The sequence below is a fragment of the Protopterus annectens genome, chromosome 6.part0, assembly GCF_019279795.1.
Source record: "Protopterus annectens isolate FY-2018-M chromosome 6.part0, PAN1.0, whole genome shotgun sequence".
NCBI classification, from domain to species: Eukaryota; Metazoa; Chordata; order Ceratodontiformes; family Protopteridae; genus Protopterus; species Protopterus annectens.
The window spans coordinates 867,699,955-867,718,660 of record NC_056737.1 but is presented as its reverse complement, the minus strand read 5'-3'; the positions used below and the strand labels follow the sequence as shown (position 1 = coordinate 867,718,660).

Below are 18,706 nucleotides of genomic sequence, written 5' to 3'. Positions count from 1 at the left end.
AAGAGATCGTTGCCAAACAAACCGTACAAGGTTCAAAAGAAATGGAAAAAATATTTCAGAGTTTTTCTTCTTTTCGGCATAAAACATCATTAGCAAAGTTAAATCTATTCTTTCTTTCCTATCAAAGAATGCAGGATGATCTGATTACTACAAATTATGCAATGAGGATGAAATATTATTGAGCTGTCTGGATTTGAACAAGGCACTGGAAAGATGATTTTGAGAAGAACCTATTGTAATGTAACTGAACATTAACACTGTAATGTAGATAAACTAAACTGGTTTATAGAAATATGTCCTGACACATATTGACTGTGGAAATTAGGGAAACATCACCTTGCTAGGCTTTTTAAATGTAGTTCAGATAGATTTACAAAAACAAACATTAATACTATTGTGAAATGGATTTGCCAGTAAATTAAATCATTTTAACACAAATATGTTAGTCCAGCAAAATATATCAGAATTTTAAATGCTTTCTGTATACTGAACACAGACACGTATTTAATTTGTAGGTTAAAACAAATCTTTACAAAGCAGACTATTTTATGAATGTATGCTTTTTACAAGCAATTAAATAATGCCAGTGTTTTCACATAAACAGCAATTTGATATCATGTGTCAAGATAATAGACAACATAAATCTGAAAATGTGTTCACATACTTTCAGAAAGGCTTCCAGTTAAATTAAGAAGTACATGTAAGTAAAAAAGATGAAGCTTATTACATAATATTTAAGACTTACAAATAACATGAATATATTGTACTTGAGATGGTATGGGCTGTGATAATCTTGAGAGTAATCTGAAGATCTACCCCAGACTACAATGTCAATCAACAAAATGCAAAAATGAGAAAACATTTTGTATTACATCTCAGTGAGCCAGAGTAGTTACCATGTTTTTTTTTTTTTTTTTTTTTTTTTTTTACAAATGGATAGTGGCAAACATTGCAGAATATACAAGAGAATACATATAACTCCACAGTAACTTTCATTAAAGTTAGTTATAAAAATGCATTTCTAACATACTGTTTTCTATTTAGCATTAAGCCTAGTAGCCTAGTTTGTGGAAACAGGTGGCTAATACACAGTTTTTGTATCTTCCGGAAGACGTGCATAAGAAAGAAATGATGGACTGTATAACATTTCATACATAAAGTGCTCAATGTTTTCCAACAAATGGTTTATCAAAACCCATCACAAAGCAAAAACCTAATGTATTATTTCAGCCTCAGTCACTCTGGGAAATACATATTAATGTCCAGATAGGATTGAGGCACTTACTGAATTTCCACAGTATTCCAGAATCATATAACACAATTTCCACAGTATTCCAGCATCACAGAACACAAAGTAAGATGGGTCATTTTAGTTCAGCACCCTTGGTTGTGGCATTTTCATACAAGTAATAAGAAATGTTTGACATTAAAAAAACACTATTATGACAGAAAACCAGTTGTAAAATATTCACTGTTTGTTCAAAGATCATAATAAACAGAACCAATCTTCAGTGTCAAGAAGAAGAGGTCACTTTGTGTTATTATGGGTAACTGTTCGAAATGTCAGCACCTGAAACACCGAGTGCTGAAATTATGGAGACTGAATGGCCAAAAATTTGGACTTGTAGATATTAAGGCCTACACTGCCATTTCTAGTAATATTTCCTTTTCTCTGAGGTCTGGCAGTCTCAGAGTTGGTATAGGACTTACCCCCTTGCAAAAAAAGATGTCTGAAGGAAAAGAGTAATGTCTGATTTTTTTTTCTGTATTTCTGCACTTGATACTTTGGGTGTCGATATTACAATAGGGAGCCATGTTATACTTGGTTGGCTGTTGCTGATTCTTGGTAGCATGTGTTTACCTGTGGTATAGACACAGGTGAGAAGAAAGTGATCTCTGGCATCTGTTTCTGTATACTTATATTGTTAGCAAGCTGTATATTTTAAAAACAATCTGGAAAAAATTATTAGTTTACAGTATATGAAGTTATTGCACTATAGGTCATTAGTGATGAATATTGCAAAATTTTAGCTGGATGAAGACATTAGCTGGAAATCTTGCAACATACTACTGATATGTAATAAAAACAGCCACAATCTAGCAATTTTTTGCACTATATAATCTGATTAAATATATGGCCGTGGATTTTAAATATAGGTCTCATTTATAAAATAAACCCACAGAGCATGACCCAGGATATCCCCCTCCTCTTTCTTCTTCTTTCTCCTCCCACCTGCATTTGTACTGCAGGTAAAGGATGTTTGCTGCTTTGGGGTGTGATTACATTTCATTGCTGCTACAGTATGGCTGCAACATTTATGGGTAGCTAATAACAATACTCTTTTGTATCTTAGTTTAGGCCTCCTGTACCTCAAAACAAGTGAGCTTTATTACCCATATATTGCTTCATTATTCCTTCTTCTGGTGTTGGAAGATGTAGGGAGGGGAGGATAAAGGACAGGATTTGAGGCTTTCATCCAGCAGAAGGATTTTCTTTTGGCAATACTCTAATAGTTCACCCCCACTGGCTGGCAAGCAAGATGCAATGCTCTCTAATCTACCCAGTGTGTGTGCATGCTACCACTGCGTACTCCCCTGTGATATTCAGCTTCAGTATAAACACTCCTTGACGGGTACAGTCTCAGTTCCTGCCTCCATGAAGTATATGTTTGGGCCTTCCTTCACAGGGTGCTCCTGCAACAGGACATAACCAGCTCCTCTGCCTTGGGAATGCACAAGCCAGACATCAGGCACTCACTCTTAACCTTTCTTGGCCAGCTCCACCAGTGTCCAGGTTGCTATTCAAGCCTCAGCTGGCTGGGGTGTCATCAGGGCTTTATTCTTCTGCACGATGGAACAGCTTCTAATAATAACACATCCATACTGTAGCAAAAATGTATTCATTTGATTTTGAATAACTGGGCTAAAACATGTACTTCATTTTTTTATCTACCATTTTTTCTATCGATCGAAGGCAAATGATACTGTTTCATTATAGGCTGAAGATATTGTTGGTTTTCAGGCTGTAGAAGCAATAAACAAGTTAATTAATGATGTAACTAAAAGAAATTAATGAATCTTAAATGCAATAAAATAGGATAATGTAGTAATATATTACCTTATTGGTTTTCTCAATGTATTTCATTGTTTGAAATATAGGAAGTGCTCCAGTGGATGCTAATGTAGGAAAAACAGGCTGAAAGGTAGGACTTGGGTATGATGCCATCTTGGAAGCTCCAGGGACTGTAAGTGTTGGCAATTCTACTGGGTAGGATGGGCCATGGTATCTCTTTAATGGTTCCTGGAGATGCTTTAAGTGGTACTTTAAAAGTGGAAAAAAAGTGTGTTACTTTAATAAAGACATATGAAACTAAAATGGTCACTCATTTTTTAGATTTTTTTTCATCTGTTCACTATTCAGCTTTGCTATTATCTACTTGGGCTTCTTGACTAAAGTATTGTTTCTGGTGCAAGAAAGAAGGCATACATAAATTAAGACACAACAAATTCCCTACAATCTATTGCATATTATGTCTTGATTTCTTCTAAGGCTTCAACAGTATTAGGAATCTTTAGAAGTTATGTTACCATATAACAGGAACTTCTAGGCATGCCAACAGACTATATGAGTGACAAGCTTTACAATGCTGTGATGTCTGACATTCTTCTGCTGCTACAGTCTGGCCATGTGATGTTAGGGGAAAAAGCTTTATAAAGATATCAGCTTTCTGTGTAAAAATGGTATCACGGGGTAAAGCACCACATCCAATGTAATTTCTTCATTTCAGATAAGAAGATGCATACTCTAGCGCTGTGTATCAGTGTGTCTTAGAAAACAATGTATAACATCAGTAAAAACAGATATGGGTATATAGATGCATGTATGTGACATTCATCTAACAATACACTGCATTGTATTGTATGGTTTTGTTATTCTAGGTTTTAAGCACTGCTTCTTCATTAACACTTGAATGATTTTGGTGACACTCACTGACTGCTACAAAAACTGAAATGCATTGTAAATCAGCCAAGGTAAGCAGGATCAAACCACTGGCTACACACAAATGGAATACCAAGAAAACTATGAAACAATAGAAAAAAAGAAGTCATGTACTCACCATAATGTTCCATCTGAGTAATTCTACTTCATTTGTCTTCAAGCTGTGGGTATAAGATCTGTAATGGATCCGAGCCAGCAACTTCACAAGCATCTGCTCTGAGCTCCAAGCTCCTCCCCCTACCCATAATACACCACCACTACCTTCCAACCCTCAGATCGAGTTTGCTGCACCCTACATTAAACAGCCCAATCCAAAACACCTTACACACACAAAATGCCAGCTATAAGTGCTGTCCATATGGAAGAAGGCGGGAGGGATGGTTGAAGACAAATGAAGTAGAACTACTCAGATGGAACGTTATGGTGAGTACATAACTTCTTTATCTGAAGTAGTTTACTTTATTTGATCTTCAACCTGTGGGACAGAGTCCTCAGCTACTAAACACCTGGGTAGCCCTCATGGAAGGATATTCCAGAGCACCGTGGAACCAAAGGATGCTCTCCTTCGAGAAATCAAATCCAATTTATAGTGAGAAATAAAGGTGTGAGATGAGGACAAGTAGCTGCAGAACAAATGTCATCTAAGGATACTCTCAACCAAAAAGCTGAAGAAGTAGCCATGGACCTTGTCGAGTGAGCTCTAACCTGACCCAGAGGAGACAAACCTTTATCCTTGTAGATCTGAAGGATACATAGAGGGATCCACCTGGCAATGGTCACCTTGGAAATCGGTTTACCCTAAAAAGGTTTAGAAAAGGACACAAACAACTGGTCAGATTTATGAAAAGTTTTGGTCCTGTGCAAATAGAACCGTAACTGTCTATGAACATCCAACAAATGCAACTTGTATTCAATTTTGTTTGTAAAATTTGGAAAGAAAACAGGTAAATTGATAGTTTTATTGATATTAACATCAGATGCTGCTTTTGGGAGAAAAGAAGGATTGGTGTGAAGAGAAACCCTGTCCTTATGGAAAACCATGTATGGAACCTTGACAGACAATACCTGAAGTTCTGAAACCCTCCTAGCTGAGGTGATAGCTACTAGGAAGGCTGTCTTCCAAGACAAAAACTTAAGATCTATGGTTGCAGCAGGTTCAAATCGAGGGGCAAGCAATGCTTGTAGAACCATAGTAAGGTCCCACAGGGGGGGGATGGGATCTTTGACCGAAGGACATAAGAGGAAGGTACCTTTGATAAAGGCTTTGCACAATCTGGAAGAGCCCAAAGAAGCAGAGCTCTCACCAACGTGAAAATGAGAAATGGCGGCTAGCTGAACCTTGACTTTAGACGAGCTAGCCCCTTGTTGAAAAATATTTGCAAAAAGTCAAGGATAGCCGGAATGGGAGCTGTGAAAGGATCTAAACTCCTTTGAGAGGCCTAAAAGGAAAAACATTTCCATTTGCTGTGATAAACCTTCCTTGTGGACGACTTATGTGCTGCCACCAGAATAGACCTGACCGAAGAAGACAATCCGGGAATCCTAGCAATTAAGGGAATTGGAGTAGCCAAGCAGTGAGCTTCAGACTGTCCAGGTTCAGATGTGAGACCCTCGAGGGGTGAGAAATGAGATCCTGAATGGGATCCAAGATCCAAGGAGGAGCTAGAAGATGAGACCAAAGGAAAGGAAACCATACTTGGCGAGGCCAAAAAGGGGCAATGAGGATCACTTTGCTTCCCAGTGGACAAGCCTTCTGTAGGAACTTTGGAATAAGGGGTATAGGAGGATAAGCATAAAGAAGGCTGGGAGGCCAAACATGGACTAGAGCGTCTCTGGGGGACTACCCGGCGGGGGGTTCAGAGCGAAGAACTCACTGCACTTCATGTTGGAAGGAGATGCAAAGGGATCGCAGCACGGCCAACCCCACTCTAGAAAGATCTGCTCCGCTACTGAAGGATTCAGAGACCACTCGTAAGGCATCAGAATAATCTGGCTTAGTTTGTCCCCCAAAATGTTGCTACCAGAAAACGACCGGTGGAGATTGCCCATTCCCAAACTCTCATGGCCTCGTGACAAAGGGGGTAGGATCTGGTCCCTCCCTGTTTGTTGATATACCAGACCACCGACATGTTGTCAGAATGGATTGCAATGGTTCCCAGAGGTAGAAAGGCATGAAACGCAAAAAGTATCGCCCTCATCTCCAGAACGTTTATATGCAAACTGGTCTCGATTGGGGACCACATGCCTTGGAATGTCCTTCCCGAACAATGCCCCCCCCCCCTAGCTGGGAGGCATCTGTGATCACTGTGGCTTGGGCAGGGTCTGAAACAAAAGGACGTCATTCCAAGATTTCCGAAGACTGCATCCACCATAGAAAGGACGACTTGCAGATTTTACTTATGTGTATCAGGTGCGACAACGGGAGATCCAACAAAGACCATTGTACTGCTAGAGTCTACTGTAGTACTCGCATGTGTAAGTGAGCACATGGTATAAGACTTATCATTGCTGCCATAGAACCTAGGGCCCTTAAAACCAAATCTGCTGAGGGAAGATGAGATTGGTAAATGAAAGCAACATGCATCCTTAAATTTCAAACTCTCTCCGAGGTCAGGAAAACTTTTGTCTGTAATGTGTCTATCCATGCACTTATGTATTCTATAACCTGGACAGGGTTCAAAAGAAATTTGGCTGTGTTGATTGTAATCCCTAGATAGTGTGCAAGACATAGGAAATAGTCTCTGGTCCAACAAAGTAGATGCTTGGTGGAAGTAGTAAGGAGCCAATCATCCAGGTAAAGGTAGACCTGAATCCCCTGAAGCCTCGGGCGAGCACTACTACTGCCATCACTTTGGTGAACACCCTGAGAGCTGTGGTGAGACTAAAGGGTAGGGCCCGAAACTGATAATGATTGGCTCCTAGCCTTAAGCAGACAAACCTCCTGGCACTTCTGTGCATCTTTATGTGATAGTAGGTGTCCTGGAGGTCAAACAAGCACATCCAGTCGCTCTCTTTTGGGTACGACAGGATTGACTGTAAGGTGACCATCTAGAACTTCTCTTTGGCAATGAACAGGTTCAGAGTAGACAGGTCCAGAATGGGCATTAAGTTCACAGTCTTTTTTGGCACCAAAAAGAACCTGGAGTAGATGCCCAATCTGGAATGATCTGGGGGGATGGGTTCGATGGCTCATTTTTTTAGCAGCTTGGAAACCTCTAGCACTGCTGCCTCCCTTTGCATGGGTGGTACATCTGGGAGGTGTTTGTAAGGTGTAGGGAGAACCACAAATGGGATTGAATAGCCTCTGGAAATTATCTGAAACACCCAACAGTCTGATGATATGGACTCCCATGCTGCCTGGTGCAATGACAGGCAACCGCCGACTGCCTCCAGAGCAGAGTAGTTGGGCAACCCCTCAGGGTTGCTGCACGGGCCTGTCCGAGAACAGTTCTCATGACCCAAATTCCTTGGACTCCCTCTGCCTCTGGGCCGGCATCTGTCCTGTCCCCCTCTGCCTCTAGGGGAAGAAGGGCCCTGAGTGTCCTGGGAATACTGAGACTTCCGGAACCACATCTTCTTTTGCCCTCGCTGATTCCGGGAAAAGGATCTTTGAGGGTTTGTGAAGTGGATTCCGATGGCAGACAGTGTCTTCCCATCTTTCTCACTCTGGACCAAGGTGTCACGGATGGTCTTACCAAAGAGGGAAGAGCCATCATATGGGGCATTTGCAAAAGACGCCTTGATGGGTTCTGTGAACTGACACAATCTGAGCCAGGCATTACGCTTCATGGACACGCTGGACCCAGCTGCCCTAGCTGCTCCTTCGGTCGCGTGTGAGAGGAGTCCCATAGACGAATTTGAAACTGCTGTCAAGGTAGCCATCCTCGCGAACATAGCCTTGTCCTCCTGCAGCATGGACTTTGGGGGTGACTCAGCCAGTTCCTTAACCAGGTCATGCTGTAGTCAAGTAACATGGGCCAGATAGTTCAGCACCCTGACAGAAAAGGTTGCTGACGCATAAACTTGCTTCCCTAGACAATCCATCATCCTAGACTCACAGTCAGGACGATGGACTAAGGAACTCTCCTGGGGTAGTTCCTTCTTGGTGGCAGCTGCTACCACCATAGCGTCTACCGGGGACCCTTTAATCCAAGCTGGTCTGTCTGCAGGGAGACTCAATATTTTGTGCTGGCATTTAGGAATTAGTTCCACATTGTCCGGTTCCTTCCAAGCCTGCGAGGTGACCAAGTCCACTAATGGATCCATGGGAGGGGACACCTAGGAAGTAGACGGGCCCATGCCGAAAGCCTCCAGGAACACCGATTCATCTGAGGAAGGTTTTGGGGCTGACCAACCTCCCCACTGGTGCAAAATTTCCATGATTTCTCAGAAGGAGACATCCTTGGAAGGTGATCTGGGGGAACCTTCCCCATCATCCATATCAGTGTCCTCAGTGAGGAACTCCAGAGAGAGTCCAAGTGCCTCCTCTTGCATGTATGCTTGCAAGGGACCTCTCCGGTGGGGCTTTCCGGAGGAGGCTCACAAAATACTTGTTGTTCCTCAAGGGGAAACCGCCTGGGGCTTCTCGAGCAAGGGCTGTCCCTGTGGTAAAATGACATGATTCACACACAAAGCAGAGGGAGTCGGGGCGGAGTCTGAAGATAGAGTCAGGGGCCTCGATCCATTGGAGAGAACCCTTTCCATGAGAGTGAGCTTCCTGGGACACCATTAAGGGAACTGCTCTCCCTGGATCCGACGCAGGAATCGGAGCTGGGCCCGAAGTAGATGGAGCGCCAAGGAGGTGGCCGTGACCCGACAAGGTCGGAGCCGACAGAAAAAATTCCACCCCCTTGGATCCGACATCCAGGGTCTGGCACCAAGAGTCATTCGGATCCAAACTAGTCAGATCCAACATGCTCTAGGCAGTTGCCGGCATCGAGGAAACAGGTACCATTGGAGCCAACCCCCTGACTAGGGGAACTCTTGGATCCATGTACTCTGAAACCGGGGGTCGGATCAGAGAAGAAGATATAGGTATAAAGAAGGGAAGCAATCTCCCCCCTCCAGAGGGAGAGGGGGCTGGCAAGATTCCTATCTGAATTTGTGTGCAAATAAATCCCTGCATCATTTTATCCATGTCAGCTTCTGATAGACTGCAGGTAGACCACGATGAATCCATGGACTCTGACCTGGCAGGTTAAAAAAAAAGAAGTTATGTCCTTACCATAACATTCCATGTGAGTTGTTCATTTCGCCTTTTGTTCTTACACGTGGGTCGGAGCCGATCCCTCGGCTCCAAATCGGCCGCTTTTCAAGCTCAGACACTCAGAGAAGCTCGAGACCTAGTGTATATCCCATGATGCTCTACTGAACATCCCCAGATCTAGTGTGCTGCAACCAAGACAGCCTACCAACAGAATAAGACTATGGAGTCTACCTGCTTAGATAATTATAACAGTAAAAGGAACAAGAAGAGTAGGAATGTATTAACAGACTGCCAACTGAACCAATCCTCTAAGGCAACCATCTCCTCAACTGGAGGGGGAAGGTGGGTTCCTTTTAAGAATGCTTTACATAGTCTGTGTGACATAATGTTGGAGCCATTAAAGCCTACATGTAAGTTTGAGATAGCAGCCAATTGAACTCTAATGGTGGCAGCAGCCGAGCCATCATGGAACAAGGAAGACAATAACTCTAAGATGGTATGATTAGGTGCTACATAAGGGTCAGTGTCATGATGAGAAGCCCAGTGAACAAACCGTTTCCATTTGCTATTATATAGTTTCCTGGTGGATAGTTTATGAGAGGAAACTATAATGTGTTGGACCACAGCAGACAAATGTTGTGACCTGGCTAATGTGGGAATTGGAGCAGCCAAGCTGTCAGTTTTAGGGAAGTGAGGGAGGGATGGAGAACTCTCGACGAATGAGTCAGAAGATCCGGCACTGGGTCCAGAATCCATGGTTCTTCCAGCTGATACTTCTGCAGGAAGGGAAACCAAATCTGTCAAGGCCAAGACGGGGCTATCAATATCACAGTCCTTCCCAGACTTTTGGCTTTCTGCATGAATTTGGGAATTAGGGGTATTAGCGGAAAGGCATATAGGAGGCCCGGGGCCAATCGTGTACGAGCGCGTCCCTGGGTTCGTTCCCCAGTGGGGGATAAAGGGCAAAGTAGCTGCTGCATTTGGCATTCATCGGAGATGCAAATAAGTCACAGCAAGGCTGGCCCCATCTGCGGAAAATGTTGTCCGCTACCTGTTGTTTGAGAGACCACTCATGGGGCAAAAGCATGGTTCTGCTTAGTTTGTCCGCTATCAGCTGGATGACCCCGGGATGTGCGTTGCTATCAGAAAGCATCTGGTGGATACAGCCCATTGCCAAATCCTTAAGGCCTCCCGGCATAAAGGGTATGATCTGGTTCCCCCTTGTTTGTTGATGTACCAGACAACCGACATGTTGTCCGTCTGGATGGCAATTGTGCCTGGAGGAAGAGAGTCGTGAAAGTGTTGCAACGCTAGGAACACCACTCTCAGCTCTAGGACATTTATATGCAAGTGTGTTTCTATGACTGACCAAGTGCCTTGGACAGTCTTTCCCTGAAATAGCGCCCCCCCCCACCCTGTCAGGGAAGCATCCGTGGTCACTGTGGCTGTGGGTTGGGGAAGAATGAAGGGACGACCTGTTATCACTTGGTCTCTGTTCAACTACCAGCTGAGATCCTTCTTGCAAAGATTGGTTAACCTGATCTCGTGAGACATGGGTAGTTGTTGGTAAGACCATTGTGCGAAGAGTAACCACTGGAGTATTCGCATGTGCATGTGGCCTAACGGGACTGCTATCAATGTGGCTGCCATGGTTCCTAAGAGTTGTAGTATCTGGGATGCTGGTGCTTTGTTGTGGGCTAAGAGACTGGATACTTGATTTTTTAGAGTTATGATTCTAGATTGGGGCAACCTGATCTTTGTGTTGACGGTGTCCAGTTCTGCCCCTATAAATGTAATATGCTGCGAGGGCGATAACGCAGATTTTTAGAAGTTTAGGGTTATGCCCAACTGGGAACAAAGGTCTATGGTGTAGTCTCTTGTTTGGATTAGTTGATGCCTGGAGGTGGCAGTGAGGAGCCAGTCGTCTAGATATGGAAACACTCGGAATCCCAACCATCTCAGGTGAGCCATGACCACTGCCATACATTTGGTGAACACCCTGGGGGCTGTGGTGAGGCCAAAGGGCAGGGCTCTGAATTGATAATGACTGGCTCCCAGCCGGAAACGCAAGTGATCTCTGGATGATCTGTCCATTCTGATGTGGTAGTAAGCATCCTTGAGATCAATAGAGCACATCCAATCGCCCGTTGATAAGAATGGGAGAATCGACTGCAGCGTGACCACCCAGAACTTTTCCTTCTTGACGAAGGTGTTGAGTTTGCTGAGGTCTAGTATGGGCCTCCAGTCCCCTGTTTTCTTTGGAACTAAAAAGAACCTTGAGTAAGTTCCGGATCCTATTTGGTCTGCCGGGACTGGCTGGATGACTCTTTTAGCTAGCAGCTTTGCAATTTCTACGGCTGCTAATTTTCTCAGACTGGGTGGTACGTCTGGGATCCTTGTACATATAGGTGGGGTTTTTATAAAGGGGATGTAATAACCTCTGGTAATGACGCTTTTTACCCAAGAGTCCATTGTAATGTTTAGCTAGGTGTCCGGGTATAAAGCCAAGCGACCCCCGACTGCCTCCAGGATAGGACAGCCGGGCTTCCTTTCAGGAATGCTGATAGGGCTTACCAGAGAACTGGTCCCTGTCACCCTGGTCTACGGACCGCCTCTGCCGTTTGGACAGCGTCTTCCATTTCTGCACCCTCCTCTGCCTCTAGAGGGGGTATCGGTAGGTGTGTTTTGGAAAGCTCCTTGAGGTTTTCGGAACCACATTTTTCCACTTCGTTGCCCTTTGGGGTGCAGTCTGGTTGGAGTGGAAAAATGGACCCCTACAGCAGACAGAGTCTTCCCTTCCTGTTCACACCTAGTAAGTGTCTCCTTAACTTTGGGTCCGAACAAGGCGGACCCGTCAAATGGGGTATTGACAAATGAAGATTTAAAGGCTTCCACAAAGGAGCAAAGGCACATCCAGGATTGCCTCCAAACAGCTATCATTGAGCCTGCTGCCCTACTCGATTCATCGGCCGCATATGAAATGAGGCGCATGGATGAGTTTACTATTGAACTGAAGGTGTTGAGTTGTGCAGTCACCTTTTCCGTGACTGCATCAGCTGTATTACCCTGAAGAGTATCTCCCAGCTCTTTTAGGAGATCTCGTTCAAGGTGGGTAAAATGTGTCAGGTAGTTGAGTGACCTCATGGAAAATGCTGCAGAACTAAATATGCATTTCCCATATCTGTCCATCATCCTAGAATCTCTATTAGGAGGATGGGCAGCCGAAGACGTTTCCGACATCTCTTTCTTGGTGGCCGCCGCCACCACCATGGCATCAACTGGGACTTCTTTTGTAAGAAAGGCCTTGTCGGTGGGGGAAGTAATAAATTTATTGGGCCTCTGTGGGACCGGTTCCACTGAATCAGGGGATTCCCACGCCCTTCGAACAACCGGTTCCATCAGCTCATCGAAGGGTGGCGTAACCCAGGAGGTGGATGGTTGAGATCCGAAGGCCTTCAGGAGAACCGACTCATCCTCAGAAGGGGCAAGGGACTGCCAATCACCCCTCTGCCTTAAGATTTCCAATATGTCTGTGAAGGAGATATCTTCTGAGAGGGACCGTGGGGACCCTTCTGATTCCTCCAAGTCGGTATCCAATGTTAGAGATTCCTGTGGGGAATCCAAGTGCCTCCTCTTGCACAATCTCTTCCTAGGGACTTCATCGGTGGGGGCGTCCGGTGAAGTTCCCAGAGAGAAGGGGTCACCCAATGGGGATACCTGAGGCCCTGGATCTCGACACTTTGTGGGGATCTGTGGGGAAGAGGTAGAACGAGGCCCCTTTGTGGAAGGTGAAGACAGATCCGAGGAGGTAGTGGTCTTGGCAGCCATGACCTTCCTCATGGCATCGAAGGCACCAGAATCCCGGTCCGAGAAGTCAGACGGCTCCGAAGAGACCGGCAGCTCTCCCTGGACCGAGACCCTCCGCTCCAATCCACAGGACAGAGCCGAGGCCACCTGCGCCGAAGCCCCAACTGGAAGAGTTGGAACCGAAGTATCGGTTCAACTCTCCACCCGGGAGCCGGCAAGGGACTGTCGGCCCCAAGATTCCTCGGTCGTAACAGAGGAGATCAAGGTCGATGGAGCCGAGGGAGGAAGATCAAACCTCGGCTCCAAGTGTTCTTCCAATATCGGTTCCGTCTGACCCGGCTCAGAACGCTCGACTGGCTTCGGAGGAGGAGGTGGAGAAACCAAGGGGGGCATTTCAGGTTTCAAAACTGAGTGGCTTGAAACAGATAGCATTTTGGCCAGGGCCAGGTTCTCTAAGAGCCTCTTAACCACTCGGTCCAGATCCACATCGGAAAGCCTGGAAGAATGAGTCGAGGGACGGGTCGAAGGGGCCGAAGATGGAACCGATTGAAGAATTGGAGACTGAGGAGTCTCCAATATCGGTTCCACAACTGGACCCCGAGGCAAGGACTTGATACATGGCTCCAAGGACTGTGGAGCCGATGCACGGACCATGCTTGAGGAACTCGGAGCCGATGACTTGGGCTCCGAGGATCCTTTGAAAGACTTCGACCCCTTCGAAGCCTTAGAAGAGGTGTCAGCCTTATCTAAAGAAGCCTGAAATTCAGGTTTTAGGAGTCCTCTATCCACCAGTTTCCTGCGCCTTTCCAGGAGGACCCTGGAGCTAAAGGAATGGCAGATAGAGCACACCTCTTGTAGGTGTACCGAGCCTAAGCAGTAGACACAGGTGGAGTGATTGTCTGCAACAGACATTTTCTGACCACACTCACACCTTTTAAACACTGACTTTTGTTTTTCAGACATGGTTTAACAATAACAACACACTATGATATAGTTAAAGATATGTATAAATGTATATATCTTAACAGTCTGCTAAATCATGCTAAGTATAGAGTTTTAAAAGTCTAACAAACAACTACTATTAGCTAAGGTATATATAACAACTACCACTCTAACTGTATATATATATATATATATATATATATATCAAATAACACACACAAAACGGCTGACAGAGCCCTGTCACACCCAAGGAAAGGCCAAAGACCTGAAGAAAAGGAAGTATTTAATGTTCTAAGAATCTAACTAACCAGAATCCTAACACTATACTATTAAACACTCTCTATATATATAATATTTAGACACAAAGAACAAATTTTGAGAAAAAAGAAGTTATAACTAGAAATTTAAATTTGCTGGCCTGAGCTAACTCCGACAAGCTGTTGATCCATTGCAGCGGCAAACTAGATCTGGGGATGTACAGTAGAGCATCATGGGATATACACTAGGTCTCGAGCTTCTCTGAGAGTCTGAGCTTGAAAAGCGTCCGATTCGGAGCCGAGGGATCAGCTCCGACCCACGTGTAAGAACAAAACGGCGAGATAGAACAACTTCATATCTGAAGCTCTGGAAGGTGGCCTGGACTCCTCCGGCTCTGGAGAAAACCTAGGAGATCGGAGCCAAGGGGAGTCAGGTCCATTCCTAGATTGAAGTTTGGGGGAAGGCCCGGTCAGAGCCGAACGGTCCGGGGACATCTTCCTTTTGTCACTCCTATGCTCTCTCTCCTTCTCTCTGCCCTGTCTATGCTCTCCTTCCACAGGCATAGAGGCAGGAGGATGAGTCCCAGCCAGGGAGGGAGGAGAAGCAAGGGCGGGAGTCAAAGGAGAGGAGATCACAGCCATGACCGAAGCAGAAATGTGGAGGCGGCCACCTATGTAGAAGGGAGCAGGCCCTTCATCATAAGTTTAGCCCTATGGTCTTTAAGGGCTCATGGGTTAAAACACGCACAAATATTGCAGTCCGTCGATAGATGGACAGCACCCAAACAAAGAACATAGAGTGTGGCCATCACCAGGCAACAGTTTGTGGCCACACTCAGTGCATCTTTTAAAGATTTATTTCGGGAGATCAGCCATAACTAGTCCCAAGAAGCAAAAAAGGGATTTTTAAAAGACATTCTCCACTCACCATACACTCAGAACCACAAGCACACAAAAGGCTGAGGGAGGTGGGGAAAAGTCTAACTACTGCGAAACTACCTGAAAACTAAGGAAAAGTACCTACACTCAACGTACCAGCGAGGGGGAGGAAGGGAGGAAACCTACACTACCAGCATACACACTGAACACTGAGAAACAGGGGAAAAAACACTTCAAAAAACCTACTCACAATCTGGAGCTCAAGTATCACGATGCGTTGGAAGCCATGGCAAATGAGATCTGGGGGTTGGAAGGTAGTGGTGGTGTATTATGAGTAGAGGAGGAGCTTGGAGCTTGGATCAGATGCTTGTGAAGTTGCCGGCTCGGATCCAATACCCACAGGTTGAAGATCAAATGAACTACTTCAGATAATTTTTTATTGGCGTCTACTAGATGGTATTACAAAATGAAACATAACTTGATCCACTTATTCATATTTTTTTAGTTTACTTATTAACTGGGTAAACCCACTGGCCAAACAGCATTGTCTGGTTAAGTTCATTAAATCTACAGAACCAGCAAAAGTGTCTTTTGATGATCATACAACAAAAGGCTGAAAAAAGTTCAGAAGTTATGCCTGTTTTACTGGTAAAAACAGCCCACATGTTCTTAAGGGATACAATTATGTCATAAACAAGAACAGGCAATACAAAGGAGAACAACAATAATGGTGCTTGGTCTTTATCAAAAGTCACATAAAATATTACAAGAGCTTATACATAAAATGTCAAAGAAAAGAAGTACATAATACTCCGATGGTATTGCTCTCCCTATTAGCATCCTGATCAATAGATCCCTACTTGAATCCTATGTACCCAAACTATGGCACCCTGCATATATATTCTTCCACTTCACAATGGTGGCAAAAACTGTAGCGTATCCAATTTCCGCCCCATAGCCATCCTTTACCCTCTCTCTAAACTCCTTGAAAAATGCATCTACCTTCAGCTCTTGCCATTCCTTACCAAACACCAGCTACTCTCTCCTACCCAACACGGCTTCCGCCCAGGACATAGTACCAACACCGCCCTTCTCTCCTTCTTGCAAACTGTCAATTTAGCCCGTGACTCCAGTAATTTAGTATCCTCAGTTCTGCTGGACTTATCTAAAGCTTTTGATACCATCTCCCACACCCACCTTCTTAATCATCTGTCTAATCTCAATCCCTCCTACAAAACTCTCTCCTGGTTCACCAGTTATCTTTCCGACAGGTCCCAGGCTGTCAAATGGGGCCAGGGCACCTCCACCTTCCATCCTACCCCCACTGGAGTACCCCAAGGAGTCATACTTGGCCCAGTTGTATTCAACATCTTTATTAACAACTTTTACAAGGCCATACCCAATACTAAAATTGTTCAATATGCTGACGATTCTACTCTGATCTGCTGCACCTCCAACTTAACAGATCTCCAACTACTGACACAAACAGCCTTCTCAACTACCGAAAACTGGATGCCCAAAATCACCTCTCATTAAATGCTAACAAAACTAAAATCCTTCTATTCTCTCCTTCTAAGTCCTCCCCATTGATAAAAACTCATTCCAAATAACCAGCCATAACAACTCCATTTTAGAGGTCGTTCCCTCCGCCAAACTTCTTGGTGTAACCACTGATGAACACCTAAAATTTAATACTCATGTCCAGCTAAACATAAACATACCAAACACCAGCTCCTACTACTCCACTATACTCTCATACTTATTCTAATTTCTCAAAATAACTACAACTAACAGACTTTAAGTAACTGTAAGCATATAAATATTGTAAAAAAAAAAAAAAAAAAAAAAAAAAAAATATGCCATCAAGTTCTCTTCAACTCTCAAATGTAGTAACCCTACTTGTTTTTACAAACTATATTGTATGTATTTTTTATTTGTAATCTTTATTTGCATTCTGTAACCTACATTGTATTATACTGTTCTTGGAGCTTTATTCTGTAACCTATATTGTATTATACTGTTCTTGGAGCTTTTCTCCCCAGGCCTCCACTGAAAATGGGCACTTCATGGCCCAGTGGACTTCCCCGGTAATCAAACTGAAATAAATAAATAAAAATAAAGAAAACCCACATAAAACTCTGCCTAATTTATAGAAACAACCACTTCCTCTCTCCTGCTACCAGACTAACTCTCGCCACTACTTATCTCCTTCCCTCTCTACTGTATGGCGCCCCTCTGCTTACTAATTTATCCTCCTCACTATCTTCCAAACTAGAAGTATGTTACAATAAAATCTCCAGATTTGCTACTAAAGCCAAATCTTCCTCTCATCACTGTTCTTCCCTTCACTCATTAAACTGGCTTGAACTCCATAACCAACTTGACTTTCTCCAAATCACGACTGCCTATAGACTACTATTCCAACCTACCAAGTACCCTGCACTTTCCAGTACCCTCCAACCATATACTCCCCATCGAACACTTAGATCTAGCCACCAAAACCTAATCACCATCCACAAACCCAAGCGCCCAGCTGGTCAACTTCTGCTTTCCTTCACCTTAGCCAAAAAATGGAATGCTCTTCCCTCCACTCATAGGACCTGTGATAACCTTCAAAACTTTAAAACTCTTCTTCATTCTTACCTTTACTCAAACAGAAAATGCAACTGTACTCTTCACCCTATACCTCTCAAGGTCTCCTCCACTTTTATTCCTGGCTAACCTCTCACCTAGCTAACCTTGCTCATTTGTATTTGTCAGTAATGCAAAGTTTCTTACTAATTATTCATGTAATTATGTACTGTTGGAGCTTTTCTCCCCGGGCCTCCACTGAAAACAGGCTCCCCGAGCCCAGTGGACCTCTCTGGTCATCAAACTGAAATAAATAAATAAATAAATAAATAAATAAATAAATAAATAAATAAAATAGAAACATTTAATTACTTCCAGAGACTCAACAGAAGTAACTACAAAGAGAAACATTTAATTACCTCCAGGGACTTAATAGACGTAATTGTTTTTGTTTTTGATTACTTAATTGTAGAGACTCAAAATAATCCAAGCAAGTAAACAGTTTCAGAAAAAGAGATATATGATAACTGGAAGACACAAGGTGAGTAGGATCATACTTGGTAGTGGTAACTAGCATAGACTTCACAAGGAACCAGATGTCTCAAAAACTGACAGAACTCAATAGTGTAGGGGACAGAAAAGAAGCAATTCTTACTTTGAGCTGAAGGGAAAAAAAAGAAGCTGTTTGTTAAGCAGGATCTGTAGCTTATCCAGAAAATAATAAAATGGGCAAACCCTCTAAGCTGACTGTGTCTCCTTTTATCGAAATCTGTTTTTTAGGCTTCTAGTTGCTGAGGACAGAATTGAGTATAACTAGTTTTTCAAACATCTGACATTTTATTTCCACTTAGACCTTCCAGAAATATGGTATCAAATATGTGACCTTTTTATGCAGATGTTCAACCACAGTTTTGGTCTACTGTAACATTTTTATGGCATAAAGGAAACAGGCATAAACATAAACTGCAGTCCTGTTCAAGCGTTGGAGGATTTTTTTCTTTATTTGTGTTTTTATATTTTTTAACCCTACTGGGCTAGGCTAAT

The 18,706-nt window shown here is 43.7% G+C and overlaps 1 protein-coding gene across 2 annotated transcripts in view; it reads right to left on the bottom strand.

Moving 5' to 3' along the window:
- Positions 1–397: 397 nt before the first annotated feature.
- Positions 398–18,706, bottom strand: part of MOK (MOK protein kinase) — a 969,382-nt gene continuing 951,073 nt past the window's right edge. For both annotated transcript variants that reach the window (XM_044074537.1, XM_044074539.1), the window contains 2 exons: positions 3,119–3,322; positions 398–3,023 (listed from right to left, as the gene is read on the bottom strand). In XM_044074537.1, coding sequence (XP_043930472.1) covers positions 2,946–3,023; positions 3,119–3,322 — 282 coding nt within the window. In that variant the 3' untranslated portion in view covers positions 398–2,945. The remainder of the gene's footprint in view (positions 3,024–3,118; positions 3,323–18,706) is intronic.